Here is a 20,141-nt window from a genome sequence, read left to right on the forward strand (position 1 = left end):
TAAATTGAGGTCAGGTGCATCCTGTTTCCATTGATCATTCTTGAGATGTTTCTACAACTTGATTGGAGTCCACCTGTGGTAAATTCAATTGATTGGATATGATTTGGAAATGCACACACCTGTCTATATAAAGTCCCACAGTTGACAGTGATGTAAGAGCAAAAACTAAGCCATGAGGTCGAAGGAATTGTCCGTAGAGCTTCAAGAGGATTGTGTCGAGGCACAGATTTGGGGAAGGGTACCAAAACATTTCTGCAACATTGAAGGTCCCCAAACACACAGTGGCCTCCATAATTCTTAAATGGAAGAAGTTTGGAACCACCAAGACTCTATCCTAGAGCTGGCCGCCCGGCCAAATTGAGCAATCAGGGGAGAAGGGCCTTGGTCAGGGAGGTGACTAAGAACCCAATGGTCACTCTGACAAAGCTCCAGAGTTCCTCTGTGGAGATGGGAGAACCTTCCAGAAGGACAACCATCCCTGCAGCACTTCACAAATCAGGCCTTTATGGTAAAATGGCCAGACTGAAACCACTCCTCAGTAAAAGGCACATGACAGACCACTTGGAGTTTGCCAAAAGGCACCTAAAGGACTCTCAGACCATGAGAAACAAGATTCTCTGGTCTGATGAAACCAGTATTGAACTCTTTGGCCTGAATGCCAAGCATCACGTCTGAAGGAAACCTGGCATCATCCCTTGGGTGAGGCATGGTGGTGGCAGCATCATGCTGTGGGGATGTTTTTCAGCGGCAGGGACTGGGAGACTAGTCAGGATCAAGGGAAAGATGAATGGAGCAAAGTATAGATAGATCCTTGATGAAAACCTGCTCCAGATCTCTCAGGTTTTTACCTTCCAACAGGACAACGACCCTAAGCACACAGCCAAGACAACCCAAGAGTGGCTTCATGACAATTCTCTGAATGTCCTTGAGTTGCTCAGCCAGAGCCCGGACTTGAATCCGATCGAACATCTCTGGAGAGACCTGAAAATAGCTGTGCAGCGACGCTCCCCATCCAACCTGACAAAACTTGAGAGGATCTACAGAGAAGACTGGGGGAAACTCCCCAAATACAGGTGTGCCAAGCTTGTAGCGTCATACCCAAGAAGACTTGACGTGGTAATCGCTGCCAAAGGGGCTTCAACAATATACTGCGTAAAAGGTCTGAATACTTATGTAAATGTTATATTTCAGTTTTTTTATTTCTATATATTTGCAAACATTTCTAAACACCTGTTTTTACTTTGTCATTATGAGGTATTGTGTCTAGATTGATGAGGGAAAAAATGATTTAATACATTTTAGGACGTAACCTAACAAAATGAAATACTTTCCAAATGCACTGTAGGCCTTATGAATGGTTTGTGAAGGGTTAAAGTACAGCTAAAACAATCAAACACAACATTGCAACACTTTGGAAGCTAAATCAAGGCAGCCAATCAAAAAAAAGCAACAAAACACTGATCCTTATTGGGCTCCTCAGTTGGATCTCTACAGGAATCTTGAACCCTATACTGGAAAAAACAACCGACTAACACTTTTTAATCGTTCCCCCCTTCCCCCCCCCAACCATTGGTGAAGGATGTTCCTTTGTTGTGTGTTGTTGCCAAAGCTTAGTGATTATTTATCCTCGTTGGTCTATTCAGGGCCCACAGGTGCTTCTCCCAGCAGTTCTAATGTCAGGACTTATAGAGATTGCCTGCTGGCTGCTAGCAGTAAACAGTATGGCAGCTGTGTGTGTGTGTGTGTGTGTGTGTGTGTGTGTGTGTGTGTGTGTGTGTGTGTGTGTGTGTGTGTGTGTGTGTGTGTGTGTGTGTGTGTGTGTGTGTGTGTGTGTGTGTGTGTGTGTGTGTGTGTGTGTGTGTGTGTGCAAGTGTCAGTATAGGTGTGATAGAAGGATATACAGTGCCTTGCGAAAGTATTCGGCCCCCTTGAACTTTGCAACCTTTTGCCACATTTCAGGCTTCAAACGTAAAGATATAAAACTGTATTTTTTTGTGAAGAATCAACAACAAGTGGGACACAATCATGAAGTGGAACGACATTTATTGGATATTTCAAACTTTTTTAACAAATCAAAAACTGAAAAATTGGGCGTGCAAAATTATTCAGCCCCTTTACTTTCAGTGCAGCAAACTCTCTCCAGAAGTTCAGTGAGGATCTCTGAATGATCCAATGTTGACCTAAATGACTAATGATGATAAATACAATCCACCTGTGTGTAATCAAGTCTCCGTATAAATGCACCTGCACTGTGATAGTCTCAGAGGTCCGTTAAAAGCGCAGAGAGCATCATGAAGAACAAGGAACACACCAGGCAGGTCCGAGATACTGTTGTGAAGAAGTTTAAAGCCGGATTTGGATACAAAAAGATTTCCCAAGCTTTAAACATCCCAAGGAGCACTGTGCAAGCGATAATATTGAAATGGAAGGAGTATCAGACCACTGCAAATCTACCAAGACCTGGCCGTCCCTCTAAACTTTCAGCTCATACAAGGAGAAGACTGATCAGAGATGCAGCCAAGAGGCCCATGATCACTCTGGATGAACTGCAGAGATCTACAGCTGAGGTGGGAGACTCTGTCCATAGGACAAGAATCAGTCGTATATTTCACAAATCTGGCCTTTATGGAAGAGTGGCAAGAAGAAAGCCATTTCTTAAAAGATATCCATAAAAAGTGTTGTTTAAAGTTTGCCACAAGCCACCTGGGAGACACACCAAACATGTGGAAGAAGGTGCTCTGGTCAGATGAAACCAAAATTGAACTTTTTGGCAACAATGCAAAACGTTATGTTTGGCGTAAAAGCAACACAGCTCATCACCCTGAACACACCATCCCCACTGTCAAACATGGTGGTGGCAGCATCATGGTTTGGGCCTGCTTTTCTTCAGCAGGGACAGGGAAGATGGTTAAAATTGATGGGAAGATGGATGGAGCCAAATACAGGACCATTCTGGAAGAAAACCTGATGGAGTCTGCAAAAGACCGGAGACTGACGCCTGATCTGAGTGTCCCATAATGTAGCTGCCTGACTTTTAATATCATGTCTATCCCATGTCCTGGCTATCTCATGTCTGTCCCATGTCCTGTCTATATCATGTCTGTCCCATGTCCTGGCTATCTCATGTCTGTCCCATGTCCTGGCTATCTCATGTCTGTCCCATGTCCTGGCTCTCTCATGTCTGTCCCATGTCCTGGCTCTCTCATGTCTGTCCCATGTCCTGGCTCTCTCATGTTTGTCCCATGTCCTGGCTCTCTCATGTCTGTCCCATGTCCTGGATCTCTCATGTCTGTCCCATGTCCTGGCTCTCTCATGTTTGTCCCATGTCCTGGTTCTCTCATGTCTGTCCCATGTCCTGGTTCTCTCATGTCTGTCCCATGTCCTGGCTCTCTCATGTCTGTCCCATGTCCTGGCTCTCTCATGTCTGTCCCATGTCCTGGCTCTCTCATGTCTGTCCCATGTCCTGGCTCTCTCATGTCTGTCCCATGTCTGTCTATAGCATGTGTTTTCCCTTTTTTATGCCATGTCATCCTATGTTCTATCTGTGTGTCCTGTCTGTATGTAGAGACATGCCATGTTCTATCTGTGTGTAGAGACATGCCATGTCCTATCTGTGTGTAGAGACATGCCATGTCCTATCTGTGTGTCCTGCCTGCGTGTAGAGACATGCCATGTTCTATCTGTGTGTCCTGCCTGTATGTAGAGACATGCCATGTTCTATCTGTGTGTCCTGCCTGTATGTAGAGACATGCCATGTTCTATCTGTGTGTCCTGCCTGTATGTAGAGACATGCCATGTTCTATCTGTGTGTCCTGCCTGTGTGTAGAGACATGCCATGTTCTATCTGTGTGTAGAGACATGCCATGTTCTATCTGTGTGTAGAGACATGCCATGTTTTATCTGTGTGTAGAGACATGCCATGTTTTATCTGTGTGTAGAGACATGCCATGTTCTGTCTGTGTGTAGAGACATGCCATGTTCTATCTGTGTGTAAAGACATGCCATGTTCTGTGTGTCCTGCCTGCGTGTAAAGACATGCCATGTTCTATCTCTGTGTCCTGCCTGCATGTAGAGACATGCCATGTTCTATCTGTGTGTAAAGACATGCCATGTTCTGTGTGTCCTGCCTGCGTGTAAAGACATGCCATGTTCTATCTCTGTGTCCTGCCTGCATGTAGAGACATGCCATGTTTTATCTGTGTGTAGAGACATGCCATGTTTTATCTGTGTGTAGAGACATGCCATGTTCTATCTGTGTGTAGAGACATGCCATGTTCTATCTGTGTGTAGAGACATGCCATGTTCTGTGTGTCCTGCCTGCATGTAAAGACATGCCATGTTCTATCTCTGTGTCCTGCCTGCATATGGAGACATGCCATGTTCTATCTGTGTGTAGAGACATGCCATGTTCTATCTGTGTGTAGAGACATGCCATGTTCTATCTGTGTGTAAAGACATGCCATGTTCTGTGTGTCCTGCCTGCGTGTAAAGACATGCCATGTTCTATCTCTGTGTCCTGCCTGCATGTAGAGACATGCCATGTTCTATCTGTGTGTAGAGACATGCCATGTTCTATCTGTGTGTCCTGCCTGCGTGTAAAGACATGCCATGTTCTATCTCTGTGTCCTGCCTGCATGTAGAGACATGCCATGTTCTATCTGTGTGTAGAGACATGCCATGTTTTATCTGTGTGTAGAGACATGCCATGTTCTGTGTGTCCTGCCTGCATGTAGAGACATGCCATGTTCTGTGTGTCCTGCCTGCATGTAGAGACATGCCATGTTCTGTGTGTCCTGCCTGCATGTAGAGACATGCCATGTTCTATCTCTGTGTCCTGCCTGCATGTAAAGACATGCCATGTTCTATCTGTGTGTCCTGCCTGCGTGTAAAGACATGCCATGTTCTATCTGTGTGTCCTGCCTGCATGTAGAGACATGCCATGTTCTATCTGTGTGTAGAGACATGCCATGTTCTATCTGTGTGTAGAGACATGCCATGTTCTATCTGTGTGTAGAGACATGCCACGTTCTATCTGTGTGTAGAGACATGCCATGTTTTATCTGTGTGTAGAGACATGCCATGTACTGTGTCCTGCCTGCGTGTAAAGACATGCCATGTTCTATCTCTGTGTCCTGCCTGCGTGTAAAGACATGCCATGTTCTATCTGTGTGTAGAGACATGCCATGTTCTATCTGTGTGTAGAGACATGCCATGTTCTATCTGTGTGTAGAGACATGCCACGTTCTATCTGTGTGTAGAGACATGCCATGTTTTATCTGTGTGTAGAGACATGCCATGTTCTGTGTGTCCTGCCTGCGTGTAAAGACATGCCATGTTCTATCTCTGTGTCCTGCCTGCGTGTAAAGACATGCCATGTTCTATCTCTGTGTCCTGCCTGCATGTAGAGACATGCCATGTTTATTCCACGTGACCTGTTAATCAGACAATGGCCACTAACTCCAATTCAATCAGCTTATCCCTGCCCTGGACAATGGACAGTATGAAGGGTGACCACTAGGACACACACACACACACACTTGCATGAATACACTGACCTCTTTGACACACACCATCAGTAAAAAGATTAGGAGAACCACTGGCAGTGGAAAGATTAAACATGGCATGAGATCATGTGAAATGTGAAGCTGAGAAGGCTGAGGTTGAGCAGACTGAGTATTTCTACATTTAGCAGATGCTAAGTTACATGATTTTTATAGGTTCCATTTTCGTAGCGTTGTTCCAGACAGGTATTCTGTTTGTCTTTGGAAGCAGAATATAAAGGTGAAGAGAAAATAACTAAGAGTCATTTGTGGGTGTGGCGCGATCCAAGAGGTGAGTGTTGCTTACCTCCAGTACTGTGTCAGTCAGAAACCAGCGCAAACAGGATATAACTTTATCTCTGACTGAGGCACTTCCTGCAAGCGGCAGCCTTGACACGAAGGACACCAGGTGAGTTAACACATCAGACAGGGCAGCTTTTAATCCATTAGGCTGCCCGGGGAGCTCCTGTATCTACAGTAAATTTCTCTCTCTCTCTCTCCAGGAGATTCATTGTGACCTCTTCCTTGATTCCTAGAAAAGAGGATTATCAGTAACTCCTTGTCCTCTCCACTGCAGGAGCCTGTTCAAACCCTCCACTGATGTAAGGAATGGTCATGTACTGTAATGCTTCCTAGCATAGAGGCAATGTGCAACCTTTCATATCTGACCTATGACCTTGCTAGGTCAGACATATCACATGGAGGTGAATGGTGTCCTCTGTCTGATGTCTAGTTTACTCAGGATTAGGTCTGGGAGATGCCACAGTGTGGTACAGGACAGGTACTGGTGGAGGCATTAGGAGGTTGTGTGTGTGTCTGAGCATGTGACTTTGGAACGGTTGACCTTTGCCACTGGCTGACCTGTCAGTGACCCTGGAGGTATTCTAGACTGGGATGAAGGACTTCCATCTGGCTCAGTGCTGATTCATTTTTATTTATTTATTTTATTTTACCTTTATTTAACCAGGTAGGCAAGTTGAGAACAAGTTCTCATTTACAATTGCGACCTGGCCAAGATAAAGCAAAGCAGTTCGACAGATAAAACGACACAGAGTTACACATGGAGTAAAAACAAACATACAGTCAATAATGCAGTATAAACAAGTCTATATACAATGTGAGCAAATGAGGTGAGAAGGGAGGTAAAGGCAAAAAAGGCCATGATGGCAAAGTAAATACAATATAGCAAGTAAAATACTGGAATGGTAGTTTTGCAATGGAAGAATGTGCAAAGTAGAAATAAAAAATAATGGGGTGCAAAGGAGCAAAATAAATAAATAAATTAAAATTAAATACAGTTGGGAAAGAGGTAGTTGTTTGGGCTAAATTATAGGTGGGCTATGTACAGGTGCAGTAATCTGTGAGCTGCTCTGACAGTTGGTGCTTAAAGCTAGTGAGGGAGATAAGTGTTTCCAGTTTCAGAGATTTTTGTAGTTCGTTCCAGTCATTGGCAGCAGAGAACTGGAAGGAGAGGCGGCCAAAGAAAGAATTGGTTTTGGGGGTGACTAGAGAGATATACCTGCTGGAGCGTGTGCTACAGGTGGGAGATGCTATGGTGACCAGCGAGCTGAGATAAGGGGGGACTTTACCTAGCAGGGTCTTGTAGATGACATGGAGCCAGTGGGTTTGGCGACGAGTATGAAGCGAGGGCCAGCCAACGAGAGCGTACAGGTCGCAATGGTGGGTAGTATATGGGGCTTTGGTGATAAAACGGATTGCACTGTGATAGACTGCATCCAATTTGTTGAGTAGGGTATTGGAGGCTATTTTGTAAATGACATCGCCAAAGTCGAGGATTGGTAGGATGGTCAGTTTTACAAGGGTATGTTTGGCAGCATGAGTGAAGGATGCTTTGTTGCGAAATAGGAAGCCAATTCTAGATTTAACTTTGGATTGGAGATGTTTGATATGGGTCTGGAAGGAGAGTTTAACCAGACACCTAAGTATTTGTAGTTGTCCATGTATTCTAAGTCAGAGCCGTCCAGAGTAGTGATGTTGGACAGGCGGGTAGGTGCAGGTAGCGATCGGTTGAAGAGCATGCATTTAGTTTTACTTGTATTTAAGAGCAATTGGAGGCCACGGAAGGAGAGTTGTATGGCATTGAAGCTTGCCTGGAGGGTTGTTAACACAGTGTCCAAAGAAGGGCCGGAAGTATACAGAATGGTGTCGTCTGCGTAGAGGTGGATCAGGGACTCACCAGCAGCAAGAGCGACCTCATTGATGTATACAGAGAAGAGAGTCGGTCCAAGAATTGAACCCTGTGGCACCCCCATAGAGACTGCCAGAGGTCCGGACAGCAGACCCTCCGATTTGACACACTGAACTCTATCAGAGAAGTAGTTGGTGAACCAGGCGAGGCAATCATTTGAGAAACCAAGGCTGTCGAGTCTGCCGATGAGGATATGGTGATTGACAGAGTCGAAAGCCTTGGCCAGATCAATGAATACGGCTGCACAGTAATGTTTCTTATCGATGGCGGTTAAGATATCGTTTAGGACCTTGAGCGTGGCTGAGGTGCACCCATGACCAGCTCTGAAACCGGATTGCATAGCAGAGAAGGTATGGTGAGATTCGAAATGGTCGGTAATCTGTTTGTTGACTTGGCTTTCGAAGACCTTAGAAAGGCACGGTAGGATAGATATAGGTCTGTAGCAGTTTGGGTCAAGAGTGTCCCCCCCTTTGAAGAGGGGGATGACCGCAGCTGCTTTCCAATCTTTGGGAATCTCAGACGACACGAAAGAGAGGTTGAACAGGCTAGTAATAGGGGTGGCAACAATTTCGGCAGATAATTTTAGAAAGAAAGGGTCCAGATTGTCTAGCCCGGCTGATTTGTAGGGGTCCAGATTTTGCAGCTCTTTCAGAACATCAGCTGAATGGATTTGGGAGAAGGAGAAATGGGGAAGGCTTGGGCGAGTTGCTGTTGGGGGTGCAGTGCTGTTGTCCGGGGTAGGAGTAGCCAGGTGGAAAGCATGGCCAGCCGTAGAAAAATGCTTATTGAAATTCTCAATTATGGTGGATTTATCAGTGGTGACAGTGTTTCCTATCTTCAGTGCAGTGGGCAGCTGGGAGGAGGTGTTCTTATTCTCCATGGACTTTACAGTGTCCCAGAACTTTTTTGAGTTAGTGTTGCAGGAAGCAAATTTCTGCTTGAAAAAGCTAGCCTTGGCTTTTCTAACTGCCTGTGTATAATGATTTCTAGCTTCCCTGAACAGCTGCATATCACGGGGGCTGTTCGATGCTAATGCAGAACGCCATAGGATGTTTTTGTGTTGGTTAAGGGCAGTCAGGTCTGGGGAGAACCAAGGGCTATATCTGTTCCTGGTTCTAAATTTCTTAAATGGGGCATGTTTATTTAAGATGGTTAGGAAGGCATTTAAAAAAAATATCCAGGCATCCTCTACTGACGGGATGAGATCAATATCCTTCCAGGATACCCCGGCCAGGTCGATTAGAAAGGCCTGCTCGCAGAAGTGTTTCAGGGAGCGTTTTACAGTGATGAGTGGAGGTCGTTTGACCACTGACCCATTACGGATGCAGGCAATGAGGCAGTGATCGCTGAGATCTTGGTTGAAGACAGCAGAGGTGTATTTAGAGGGGAAGTTGGTTAGGATGATATCTATGAGGGTGCCCGTGTTTAAGGTTTTGGGGAGGTACCTGGTAGGTTCATTGATTATTTGTGTGAGATTGAGGGCATCAAGTTTAGATTGTAGGATGGCTGGGGTGTTAAGCATGTTCCAGTTTAGGTCGCCTAGCAGCACGAACTCTGAAGATAGATGGGGGGCAATCAGTTCACATATGGTGTCCAGAGCACAGCTGGGGGCAGAGGGTGGTCTATAGCAGGCGGCAACGGTGAGAGACTTGTTTTTAGAGAGGTGGATTTTTAAAAGTAGAAGTTCAAATTGTTTGGGTACAGACCTGGATAGTAGGACAGAACTCTGCAGGCTATCTTTGCAGTAGATTGCAACACCGCCCCCTTTGGCAGTTCTATCTTGTCTGAAAATGTTGTAGTTTGGAATTAAAATGTCTGAGTTTTTGGTGGTCTTCCTAAGCCAGGATTCAGACACAGCTAGAACATCCGGGTTGGCAGAGTGTGCTAAAGCAGTGAATAGAACAAACTTAGGGAGGAGGCTTCTAATGTTAACATGCATGAAACCAAGGCTATTACGGTTACAGAAGTCGTCAAAAGAGAGCGCCTGGGGAATAGGAGTGGAGCTAGGCACTGTAGGGCCTGGATTCACCTCTACATCGCCAGAGGAACATAGGAGGAGTAGAATAAGGGTACGGCTAAAAGCTATGAGAATTGGTCGTCTAGAACGTCTGGAACATAGAGTAAAAGGAGGTTTCTGGGGGCGATAAAATAGCATCAAGGTATAATGTACAGACAAATGTATGGTAGGATGTGAATACATTGGAGGTAAACCTAGGTATTGAGTGATGAAGAGAGAGATATTGTCTCTAGAAACATCGTTGAAACCAGGAGATGTCATTGCATGTGTGGGTGGTGGAACTAATAGGTTGGATAAGGTATAGTGAGCAGGACTAGAGGCTCTACAGTGAAATAAGCCAATAAACACTAACCAGAACAGAAATGGACAAGACATATTGACATTAAGGAGAGGCATGCTTAGTCGAGTGATCAAAAGGGTCCGGTGAGTGGAGAGGTTGGTTGGTGATTTAGACAGCTAGCCAGGGCATCGGTAGCAAGCTAGCATAGGATGGAGGTCTGTTGTTAGCCACCTCCTGCGCTCCGTCAGTAGATTAGTGGGGTTCCGTGTGGTAGAGGGGATCAATCCAAATCACACAACAACAACAAAAATAAAAACAATAGATATAGTTATAGAGGCCCAAGAAGAAAAGATAATAATAATAATTAAAAAAAAATTGTCCGATTGTCTATTCAGATAGCAGCCGGTAAGACAGCTAACGGTTAGCAGGCCGCAGATGGGCGTTCAGGTAACGTCGCGACGGAGGAGCCAGCCGAATAACTCCTTCGGGTAGATAACGTCGGCAGTCCAGTTGTGAAGGCCCGGTGGGGCTCCGCGAAGGCAGCAAAACGGGTCCGGATAGGCGACTGCAGCCCAGGTGCGATTGATGGAACTCAGGAGTGATTGACGGAGCTTGCTAGCTCCGGAACAATTGATGTTTGCTCCGGAATCGACGAAGGCCGATAGTCACACGGATAGCAGCTGTGAGATCCGGGCATGAATGTCCAGAGAGCAGTCGAAATCCAGGGACATGGAGAGAAAAATTGGTCCGGTATGCTCCGCTCCGAGCCGCGCTGCGCCGTACAGAACTGCCGATAGACTTTCGAGCCAAAGGATAGCCGATGACCACAAACCGTGGTTAGCTGAACACCAACGACTTGCCAGTAAAGGAGCCAACTAGCTTCTGGATTAGCTACTGGCTAGTTTCAGGCCATTCATGATGAATTAATGTTGAATTGGTCTCAGTGCTGATTCCTGATGAATTAATGTTGAATCTGTCTCAGTGCTGATTCCTGATGAATTAATGTTGAATCTGTCTCAGTGCTGATTCCTGATGAATTCATGTTGAATCTGTCTCAGTGCTGATTCCTGATGAATTCATGTTGAATCGGTCTCAGTGCTGATTCCTGATGAATTCATGATGAATCTTCAGCTGTACATCAATAGCTTTCTAATCCTTCCTCATGTAATTATAGTGGGCACCAGAGATGTAAACTTTGACCTTAGAAAATGTTCAACTATTCTCTTTGGCAAGAAAACTTAAAGCTGACAAGAATAAAGTGACAGGACCAGTGATGTGTGTCATTTTGTACAGGAGGTTTTTGTACGGCTCTAAATCCTTGTGTGATCACATTGTTACTATTGAGATAGTGATAATTCTGACAGTAGTAAACTGCAGCATCTTCAGCCTGGACTCCACTGATGGTCAGAGTGAAGTCCCTCTCAGACCCACTGCCACTGAATCTAGCAGGAATCCCACCTAGCAGTTGATTTGCGTATATTATCAGGAGTTTGGGAGCTTCTCCAGGTCTCTGTTGATACCAGAACGCACCCTCATCTCCATCACTGTATCTGCACACTTTAGGGTTGGTTGTACAGGTCAGAGTGACGGGGTCTCCTGGAGAAAATGTCACTACAGGAGGCTGAGTCACAGTCACCTGACCTCTGGATCCTGAAGAGGAATAATATGAATTGATCAACGAGTATAAATAACAGATCATTTATATTTCATCATTTTATACAGGGACTTCCGGTGCCCAACCATTTCCACACCACACCACAAGACTAGTGAACTGACTTATGAAATGACCTGAGACTGACATCTGACATCTGAATCTCCCCTCTTCCAGTCTGGCTGATGTCGCCTGGCCATCCTCCTCTGGTCTAGCTCTGGTGGGGTGTTAAGGATGGGGGAACATCTGGGGAGTGTACTGCTCTATTCTGGGAGAGGGGCCATGCAAATCTAAGTTTCTGTTTCACAGAGCTCTCTCTCTGTCACACACAGTCATGCACTTACACACTCAATACTGCTCCATAGATGTGTTAGCCAGCTGTGTGTGTCTGGTTGACCAACCAATCACTGTGGCATACCAACTTTTTTTTATAGTCTATGGGACTATTTCACTGTATCTTCCTGAGGACATTTGTAGACATTGGAGGTTGGAAGAGTTATGATACTAGTTTGTAAACATTATTTCTGTGAGTTAGTAAAGTGTTTATACTTGGTGATGTCATATAACAAGACCTTTAGTTCTGTGTTCAGTGGACCAGTGATGTGTGTCATTTTGTACAGGAGGTTTTTGTACGTCTCTAAATCACTGTGTGAACACACCTCCACTGTGGAAACTCTGACAGTAGTAAACTGCAGCATCTTCAGCCTGGACTCCACTGATGGTCAGAGTGAAGTCCCTCTCAGACCCACTGCCACTGAATCTAGCAGGAATCCCACCTAGCAGTTGATTTGCGTATATTATCAGGAGTTTGGGAGCTTCTCCAGGTCTCTGTTGATACCAGAACACACCCTCATCTCCATCACTGTATCTGTACACTTTAGGGTTGGTTGTACAGGTCAGAGTGACGGGGTCTCCTGGAGAAAATGTTACTACAGGAGGCTGAGTTACAGTCACCTGACCTCTGGATCCTGAAGAGGAAAAATATAAATGAATGGAGTATTAATAACAGATCATTTATATTTCATAATATTTAATGCAGGGACATTTATTAATTGAGATCCATTTCAATGATTATACAAGGTACTTAACATGTATTTTTCCATTGTAAGAGTTATAAAACAACAGACCTTTGAGGCAGCAGCAGACCAGTGTCCAGATAAAGATGGTGATCAGAGTCATGGTTGCCGTGGTTTCTGTTGTGTTGATGGACAGCTCTCAGTCCTGCAGTCTGAAACTCACAGGGCTATAAACACTCCCAGAGCACTGAAGCATGAGCTGCCAATGCAAAGCACCTTCTCTATGGAAACACCCTGCCTCAGGACAGAATAATAAACTGAAAATAATCATCATGTGGAATGCTTTATATTTCTGTTGTTGACAGTAAAATGGCACAATTGTCAATATTGATATTTGTCGTAAATGACAATGTTTTACTCTGCCCATATGCATTCTGATTACATATGACATCATTGGAGTTAAAAACATTTGGGTGGAGACATTAAGGAGCTCAAATCAGAGACTTCATTAATCATAGTATGCTGTATAGGTACATAATGTGCTTAATGATTGTGGTTGTCTCACCTAGCTATCTTAAGATGAATGCACAGAGATGCTCTGGATAAGAGTGTCTGCTAAATGACTCTAATGTGAATGAATAAACATGAGTATTGCTTGCTACAATATTTCCTATATAAAGAGTGTCAAACACTGTAATTGTATGTCATGTGTAATGCTTTATGAGTATAGTAAAGTTGTACGACACTGTGTGGAGCTGTATGAGTGGTTCTGTTAGTGCAGGGTGTGCTCACTCTTGTGTGAAGGAGGTTGTTGTACGGCGTCTCAACTAGACTGTATCACTGTGGTTCACGTTCGGTGGAGGGACCAAACTGCTGCTGAGAAGTAAGTGTTTTTTCCTTTACTTCAAAACACTACAGAATATATACCAGACATGTTAAGACTCAAACTCTGTCAAGGAAACCCCAATATTAGTATTTATTTCAGAATTCAGGGTTTAGAAGGCAAAATGTTAGCTACCGTCTGTGGGAGACTTTCAGTTGTGCAGCCAAGCAACCTGTCTTTGAACAAGTTATTCAAAAGAAACAGGTGTTTTATTCAAAGAGCTAATCAGGTTTAGTTCCCTGCTATGACACGTGAATTACACAGAGAATGTTATTAGTATAACAGAAACGTTCTGGTCCCTTTCATTGTCTGATATTAGTGAAGTGGACTGACTTTAAATGGGCAATCTGTGATTGCTACATACATTTTCTTACATCCGTAGTTATGTCATGAACTAGAGAGAGGTTCAATTTCTCCAGCCCCATCCCTCAGCTGTTTACCAAAAACAATGGCGGGGTGGCCGATTTGTTGTTGTTTGAACAGCAGACTGACCTTTTAAACGCCTTATTGAAGTAAGGGACATGGAAGGTGCACCACAACACACAGCAGAGTATAAAGTTACTTCATATCTGCTTCCAGCAGTGTTATTGAGCGATAAGATCCTTAATGAATGGGGTCTTTGTCCCTGGGACAGCAAATATACATGAAAATACATGGATAAAAAAACCTCAGCAACAGTGATGTACTTTATTGTACATTGATGTAATTGTTGTTGAGTTGTGAGGTGTTGTGTTCTCTGTGAACCTTAATAAGTTGTGTATTTTATAGAACACTCTATTTCTCTCTCCTCTGGAATGTAACATTAAAACGTTCTCTTCTCTCCAGCTGGTCCTACTGTCAGTCCCACAGTGTCTCTGCTCCCCCCCTCCTCTGAGCAGCTCTCTGGAGGCTCTGCCTCACTGGCCTGCCTGCTGACTGGCTACTCCCCTCAGGGGGTGCTGGTGAGCTGGGAGGTGGACGGGCTGGAGGTGAGCCAGGGGGTCGTGACTAGTCCAGAAGAAGAGAAGGAAGGCCTTTACAGACGCAGCAGCATCCTGACCCTGAGCAAGGCAGGCTGGGAGCAGGGAGAGCTCTACACCTGCAGGGTCTCCCACTTCCAACACACCCAGGCCTCCCCCCTTCGCAGGAGCCAGTGTCTGGTCTAGGGACTACTGGAGGAGGCCCACAACAAGAGCTCTCTCTGGGGAAGCAGGAGTAGACGAGGCTCTGGTCTGGTCTGGGGCCTGGTTGGAGCAGTAGTAGTGTGTTAGAGTGTTAGAGTAGTGTACTGAGTAAACTCTAGTACTGCTGGGGAGACCACATCCTGGGTAGTAATGTGTATTGTATAGATTACAGGAGACTTCAATGTGTTCTGTACTCAGACTGTTACTGTGATGTTGCTGTCTGTCTCAGTTCTAATAAAGTTGGATTTGGAAAATAACATGATGGATTAGTTGACTCATTTATTTACTGTGACAACAAATGGAAATGTATCTACAGCTAGATCTAATTCTTTGTCAGATTTATATTTCTCTTCCTCAGACCAAATGACTATTTGTTGAATGTGTGTTCTGCTTTTTCAATCTCTCTCACTCTCTCAGACTCTGTCTGACCGACCCCCTGGGGACAGAACTTCTCCAAACTAGTAGAAGCTAAACCATCTGACCCTGACCATGCAAATCAAGCCTGCAGTGAGATGAAACGTTTAAAACATTAAAGATAGAAATACAATGAGTAGAGCTAACACTACATGTTCTTTTTGACAAATAATGATGTCTGTTTTACACAATTCATTTTTATCTGACCACTCCAGAGGTGAACTAAAGGTTGTGGTTGTGTAGAGGAGGTGGTTGGGTGAACTATGATCCTGTCGTGAGTAACCAGAGTAACATTGTCTTGGTGTGGGACTGTCTGACGCTGTGTGTTCAGTGGACCAGTGTTTCATGTAATAGTCTGTTGCTGCAGTAGGCCCCAGCTGTAGCAGTACAGTTTCTGGGCAGTCTGACTGAGGGAGGTTTTTGTACGACTCTAAATCACTGTGTTCTCATCAGTGTACGAACCCATGCAGTAGTAATCTCCTACATCCTCAGCCTCGACTACACTGATGGTCAGAGTAAAATCTGGTTGAGATCCACTGCTACTGAAATGACCAGGAGTTTCAGACTGACGTCGACTTATTTTATAGAAGAGGAGTTGAGGGGACTGTCCAGGTTTCTGCAGGTACCAGCTCAGGTCATTACCCACCCCCTTACTGGCTGTGCAGCTCAGATATACAGTCTCTCCCAGACGAACAGACTTGACAGTAGGAGACTGAGTCACAACTCCAGCAGACGATTCTAGAAATGAGAGGTGGAGAACAAGTCAACAGAATCCATATAAAATAACTGTAATCTCTCACCATGTACAAGCAGTATCATAGAGGCTTCTCAAACTCCTGTTGCCAAAACTTCTCTGGTTCTTAACTGAAACTCTCTGAAGACGGCAGTTCAGAAAGGTCAGAGAGCAGACTTTCTCACCCTGAGTCAGGAGCCCCAGTGTGATCAGCAGTGGAATCAGTGATATCATCTTCATCATCTTCATCATCATCTGTGGCTCTGAGAAGACAACAGACTGAACACAACAATGATAACACTGAAGTCCTAAAGTATCAAGACAGATCTCAGTCCCACAGTCTGAAACTCACAGGGCTATAAACACTCTCAGAGCACTGAAGCATGAGCTGCCAATGCAAAACACCTCCTCTATGGAAACACCCTGCCTCAGGACAGATGATGAAACTGTTACTGCAACACAATAATAATATTAAACATGGAAGGAAATAGCTGACCTGAATCTGTGTGAAGGCCTGGAATTGACTACAGTATTTAGTTACATGTAACTTTATTCATTAAATACTGTTGTATTTCTATTCTACCTGGCTGCTTCTTATACTTAGTGAGTTTGTCAGAGATATTACACATCTCCAACATTTATATTTTATAGTCAGGGGGGAATTCAGCAAAAAGTAATCATCTAAAATATCAAACTTAAATTAATACTTAGTGAGTTTGAAGTTTGAAAAGTTATGACCTACACATGCTGTTTTTGACCGACAATCAGTGGTAGGGTTGAATGTGTGTTGTGTAGAGAGTTACTGGTGTGTGTAAAGTGCAGGAGGTTTTTGTACGGCTGTTCAATGAGTCTGTGTCACTGTGGTACACTTTCGGTGGAGGCACCAAACTCATCGTTGACTGTAAGTACAAGAGATTCATCCTTTTTATAATAATTTCAATTGAACATTTATATACTAGTAAAGTAAATAAAAAGTAATTATTCAGAAAAAGTTGTAGTTTTTAATGTTTAATTGATTTGATTTGTTTAATTGATTTGATTCCGAGTGTGTTTCCACATACCCTAATGATCATTCAAGGACAAAAACCTAATATGCCAAAAAATAATAGTTTGATGTGTTCGATGTCTTTAAATACACAAAAACAGTTCAGCAGCATTGTTAAACATTTTATTTTGTAAGCAAGTAAGTGTCATTTCTGAGCTGTACTTTAATGCATCACTGACTGTAGTGTGTGGTGTCGCTTCATCGATGATATTGGAGGGAAGTAAAAGAGTGTGTAATATATATTTATATTTAACTTGCCTTTTTCACAGACTACTTTATACAATATGAATATCATATTTGTTTCTTCTTATTAAAGTTGCTGAAAGTTCTTCAAGGTTCTTGTCCAGTTTAACCCTTACGTGTCATCTCTCCTATCCCCCCTCATCTTCTCTCTCCTAGTGGGTGTGGTACGTCCCTCCCTGACTGTCCTACTTCCCTCCAGTGAGGAGCAGGACCAGGGGAATGTGGCTCTAGTGTGTCTGGCCAACAGGGGCTTCCCGGGGGGCTGGAAGCTGGGTTGGAGGCTGGGGGCCGGGGGGGCCTTGCAGGGCAGCCAGAGTCTGGAGGTCCTGGAGAAGGACGGTCACTACAGCTGGAGCAGCAGCCTCACCCTCCCCACTGACCAGTGGAGGAAGGCTGGCTCAGTCACCTGTGAGGCCACCCTAAAGGACCAGACCCCCGTCACTCAAACACTGGAGCCACACCACTGCTCCCAGTAGACACCCTGTACACAGAGAACACCTACCTATCTGTCATTCTATCATTCTAAATATCTATCTAGAGCTTCATCTCTGGTCATCAATCTGGGATTCTGCATCTTTAAATCTGTACCTGTGTTTTATTGCTTCTGCTTTCAGATTGGAAATGTTAACAAAATAAAATACTTTGTATTAATGTCAAACAAGTTGTCCCTGATTTGTATTATGTAAAGAAATAGAAGTGAATATCTGTGGACTTGTGATTAAACAAAGACTAAACTGCTCTGTAAAACATGAACATTAGAAAGTTGATAGGGGGTGAGGGAGGGTGGGTAGGGGGTGAGGGAGGGTGGGTAGGGGGTGAGGGAGGGTGGGTAGTGAATAGATCCCCTTGGGACAGTGAATATCTGTGGGCTTGTGGTTAAACAAAGACTTGTTAAACAAAGACTAACTGAACATTAGAAGGTTGGTAGGGGGGAGGGGAGGGTGGGTAGGGGGTGAGGGAGGGTGGGTAGGGGGGAGGGAGGGTGGGTAGTGAATAGATCCCCTTGGGACAGTGAATATCTGGGGACAGGAGCTGAACCACATCATCTGACCATTATAGACATAGGAGGGGATTATGGAATATAGTTGTTAGTTTTGATCATGACTAAACTATTTGGTGAATTTGAGATTAATGTGTGAGTTGTATCCAGATGTTCTGTATGGTGGTAAAGTAGTGGTTATTTATGCTTGGTGATGTCATATAACCAGGACCTGAGTTGTGTGTTCAGTGAACCAGTGTTTCATATCATAGTCTGTTGTTCCTCAACACCTGCAGTATGTCCCAGCTGCACCAGTACAGTCTCTGCGCAGTCTGACTGGGGAAGGGTTTTGTACGACTCTAAATCACTGTGTGAAATGCTCTGGGGCGCCATAATTACCCATACCATAGTAATCTCCTGCATCTTCAGCTTGGAAATCACTGATTGTAAGAGTGTACTCAGTACCTGATCTACTGCCACTGAATCTAGATGGTGTTCCAGACTGAAGGGTTTCTACATTATAGATGAGGAGTTTAGGAGCCTGTCCAGGTTTCAGCAGGTACCAGCTCATGTCATCATCAATACCGGTAGAACTTGCAACAGCACTGATAGACACGCTGTCTCCCAGATGAACTGACTTAGATTCATCAGCTTGATTCAGGACACGTTGTGCAGATGACGCTGAAATTGAAACAGAAAAATGTAGCTTTGAGTCATCTTAGAAATCCAGATGAAAAGCATTGAAAACATTTTCCATGTCCAAACATGTACAGGCCCATTAAAACCTGCTAAAACCAGTAGACCACAGTGAGAGATGCTGAGAGATTCTAACCTTGGGTCAGGAACCCCAGTATGATCAGCAGTGGAATCAGTGATGTCATCTTCATCATCTTCATCATCATCTGTGGCTCTGAGAAGACGACAGACTGGACCCAATTCTGCAAACACTGCAGTCGTACTGTCAGGACAGATATAATTCATGAAGTGTGAAACTCTCAGGGCTATAAACACTCCCAGAGCACTGAAGTATGAGCTGCCAATGCAAAGCACCTGCTCTATGGAAATACCCTGCCTCAGGACAGATGATGAAACTGTTAATGCAATGACATAAACACAATAATCTTAAACATGGAAGGAAATAGCTTACCTAAATCTGTGGCAGGCCTGTAATTGACCATAGAATTTAGTTACATTTAAGTGTATCCATTCAATACTAGTGTATTGCTATTCTATACTTGATATTCTAGACTTGTGCTAAAATGGCATCATGCTGAAGTCCAGTTCAGACCATAAATAATGATTGAGGCCTCAGATGGATATAACCGTTTTGCATGGACATTGCCATTGAGGGATTCCACCATTTTGAAGTAGTCAACTAGGTGGGAATTCCTATGAGTTAAGGAATGATCACATAATTCCATCCAGGTCATCAGCCAATGCATTATACTCGTGTAGAAACATTCCATTATGGCAGGTGACAGTAAATTTCCAACCTTGGCTTAACAAGCACGTTCTCTATATGCAGATGACATACTGCTTTACGTTGCAAATGTTCAGAAATCCCTCCAGCCAATAATGTCTGTTTTCACAGCATTCAGGTCACGGTCTGGTTACAAGATCAACTGGTCTAAAACAGATCTACTACCTCTTAACTCAGCTAAGGGAAGCAACTACCACCCTTTATCCCAGTGAAGAAACAAACCACCAACTTAGACATTACTTAACCCCCTCTATTCACACTACTTTCAGGAAGAACTACTTAGAAACCTTTCAGAATATCCAGAAATACATAAAAAGATGGTCTGCTATGGCCACTTCTTTGCATGTTAGAATCTCAATCATTAAAATGAATGTCCTCCTTCGTATCAATTTGACAAGTTCCATGTTCCCACTGCCGCCTCCTATAGACTATTGGTCTAAACTTGACTCTGTAATAAAGTTGTTCATTTGGGGGAGAAAGAGACCACA

At 44.1% G+C, this 20,141-nt stretch overlaps 4 gene segments (V, D, J or C); 2 read left to right on the forward strand and 2 right to left on the reverse strand.

The window, feature by feature from the left end:
- Positions 1-12,324: 12,324 nt before the first annotated feature.
- LOC116374158 (probable non-functional immunoglobulin kappa variable 6D-41) lies at positions 12,325-12,934 on the reverse strand. The segment is given in 2 exon segments: positions 12,325-12,665; positions 12,825-12,934. Coding segments are annotated over 2 exon segments (378 nt in total).
- Positions 12,935-14,117: 1,183 nt separating this feature from the next.
- On the forward strand, positions 14,118-15,019 carry LOC109890373 (Ig lambda-1 chain C region-like). The segment is given in 2 exon segments: positions 14,118-14,124; positions 14,422-15,019. Coding segments are annotated over 2 exon segments (327 nt in total).
- On the reverse strand, positions 15,019-16,255 carry LOC109890549 (Ig kappa chain V region 3368-like). The segment is given in 2 exon segments: positions 15,019-15,911; positions 16,092-16,255. Coding segments are annotated over 2 exon segments (378 nt in total).
- Positions 16,256-16,300: 45 nt separating this feature from the next.
- Positions 16,301-17,852, forward strand: LOC109890374 (Ig lambda-2 chain C region-like). The segment is given in 3 exon segments: positions 16,301-16,354; positions 16,702-16,807; positions 17,351-17,852. Coding segments are annotated over 3 exon segments (480 nt in total).
- The last annotated feature ends 2,289 nt before the right edge of the window (positions 17,853-20,141 follow it).

Source organism: Oncorhynchus kisutch, linkage group LG5 (assembly GCF_002021735.2).
Source record: "Oncorhynchus kisutch isolate 150728-3 linkage group LG5, Okis_V2, whole genome shotgun sequence".
NCBI classification, from domain to species: domain Eukaryota; kingdom Metazoa; phylum Chordata; class Actinopteri; order Salmoniformes; family Salmonidae; genus Oncorhynchus; species Oncorhynchus kisutch.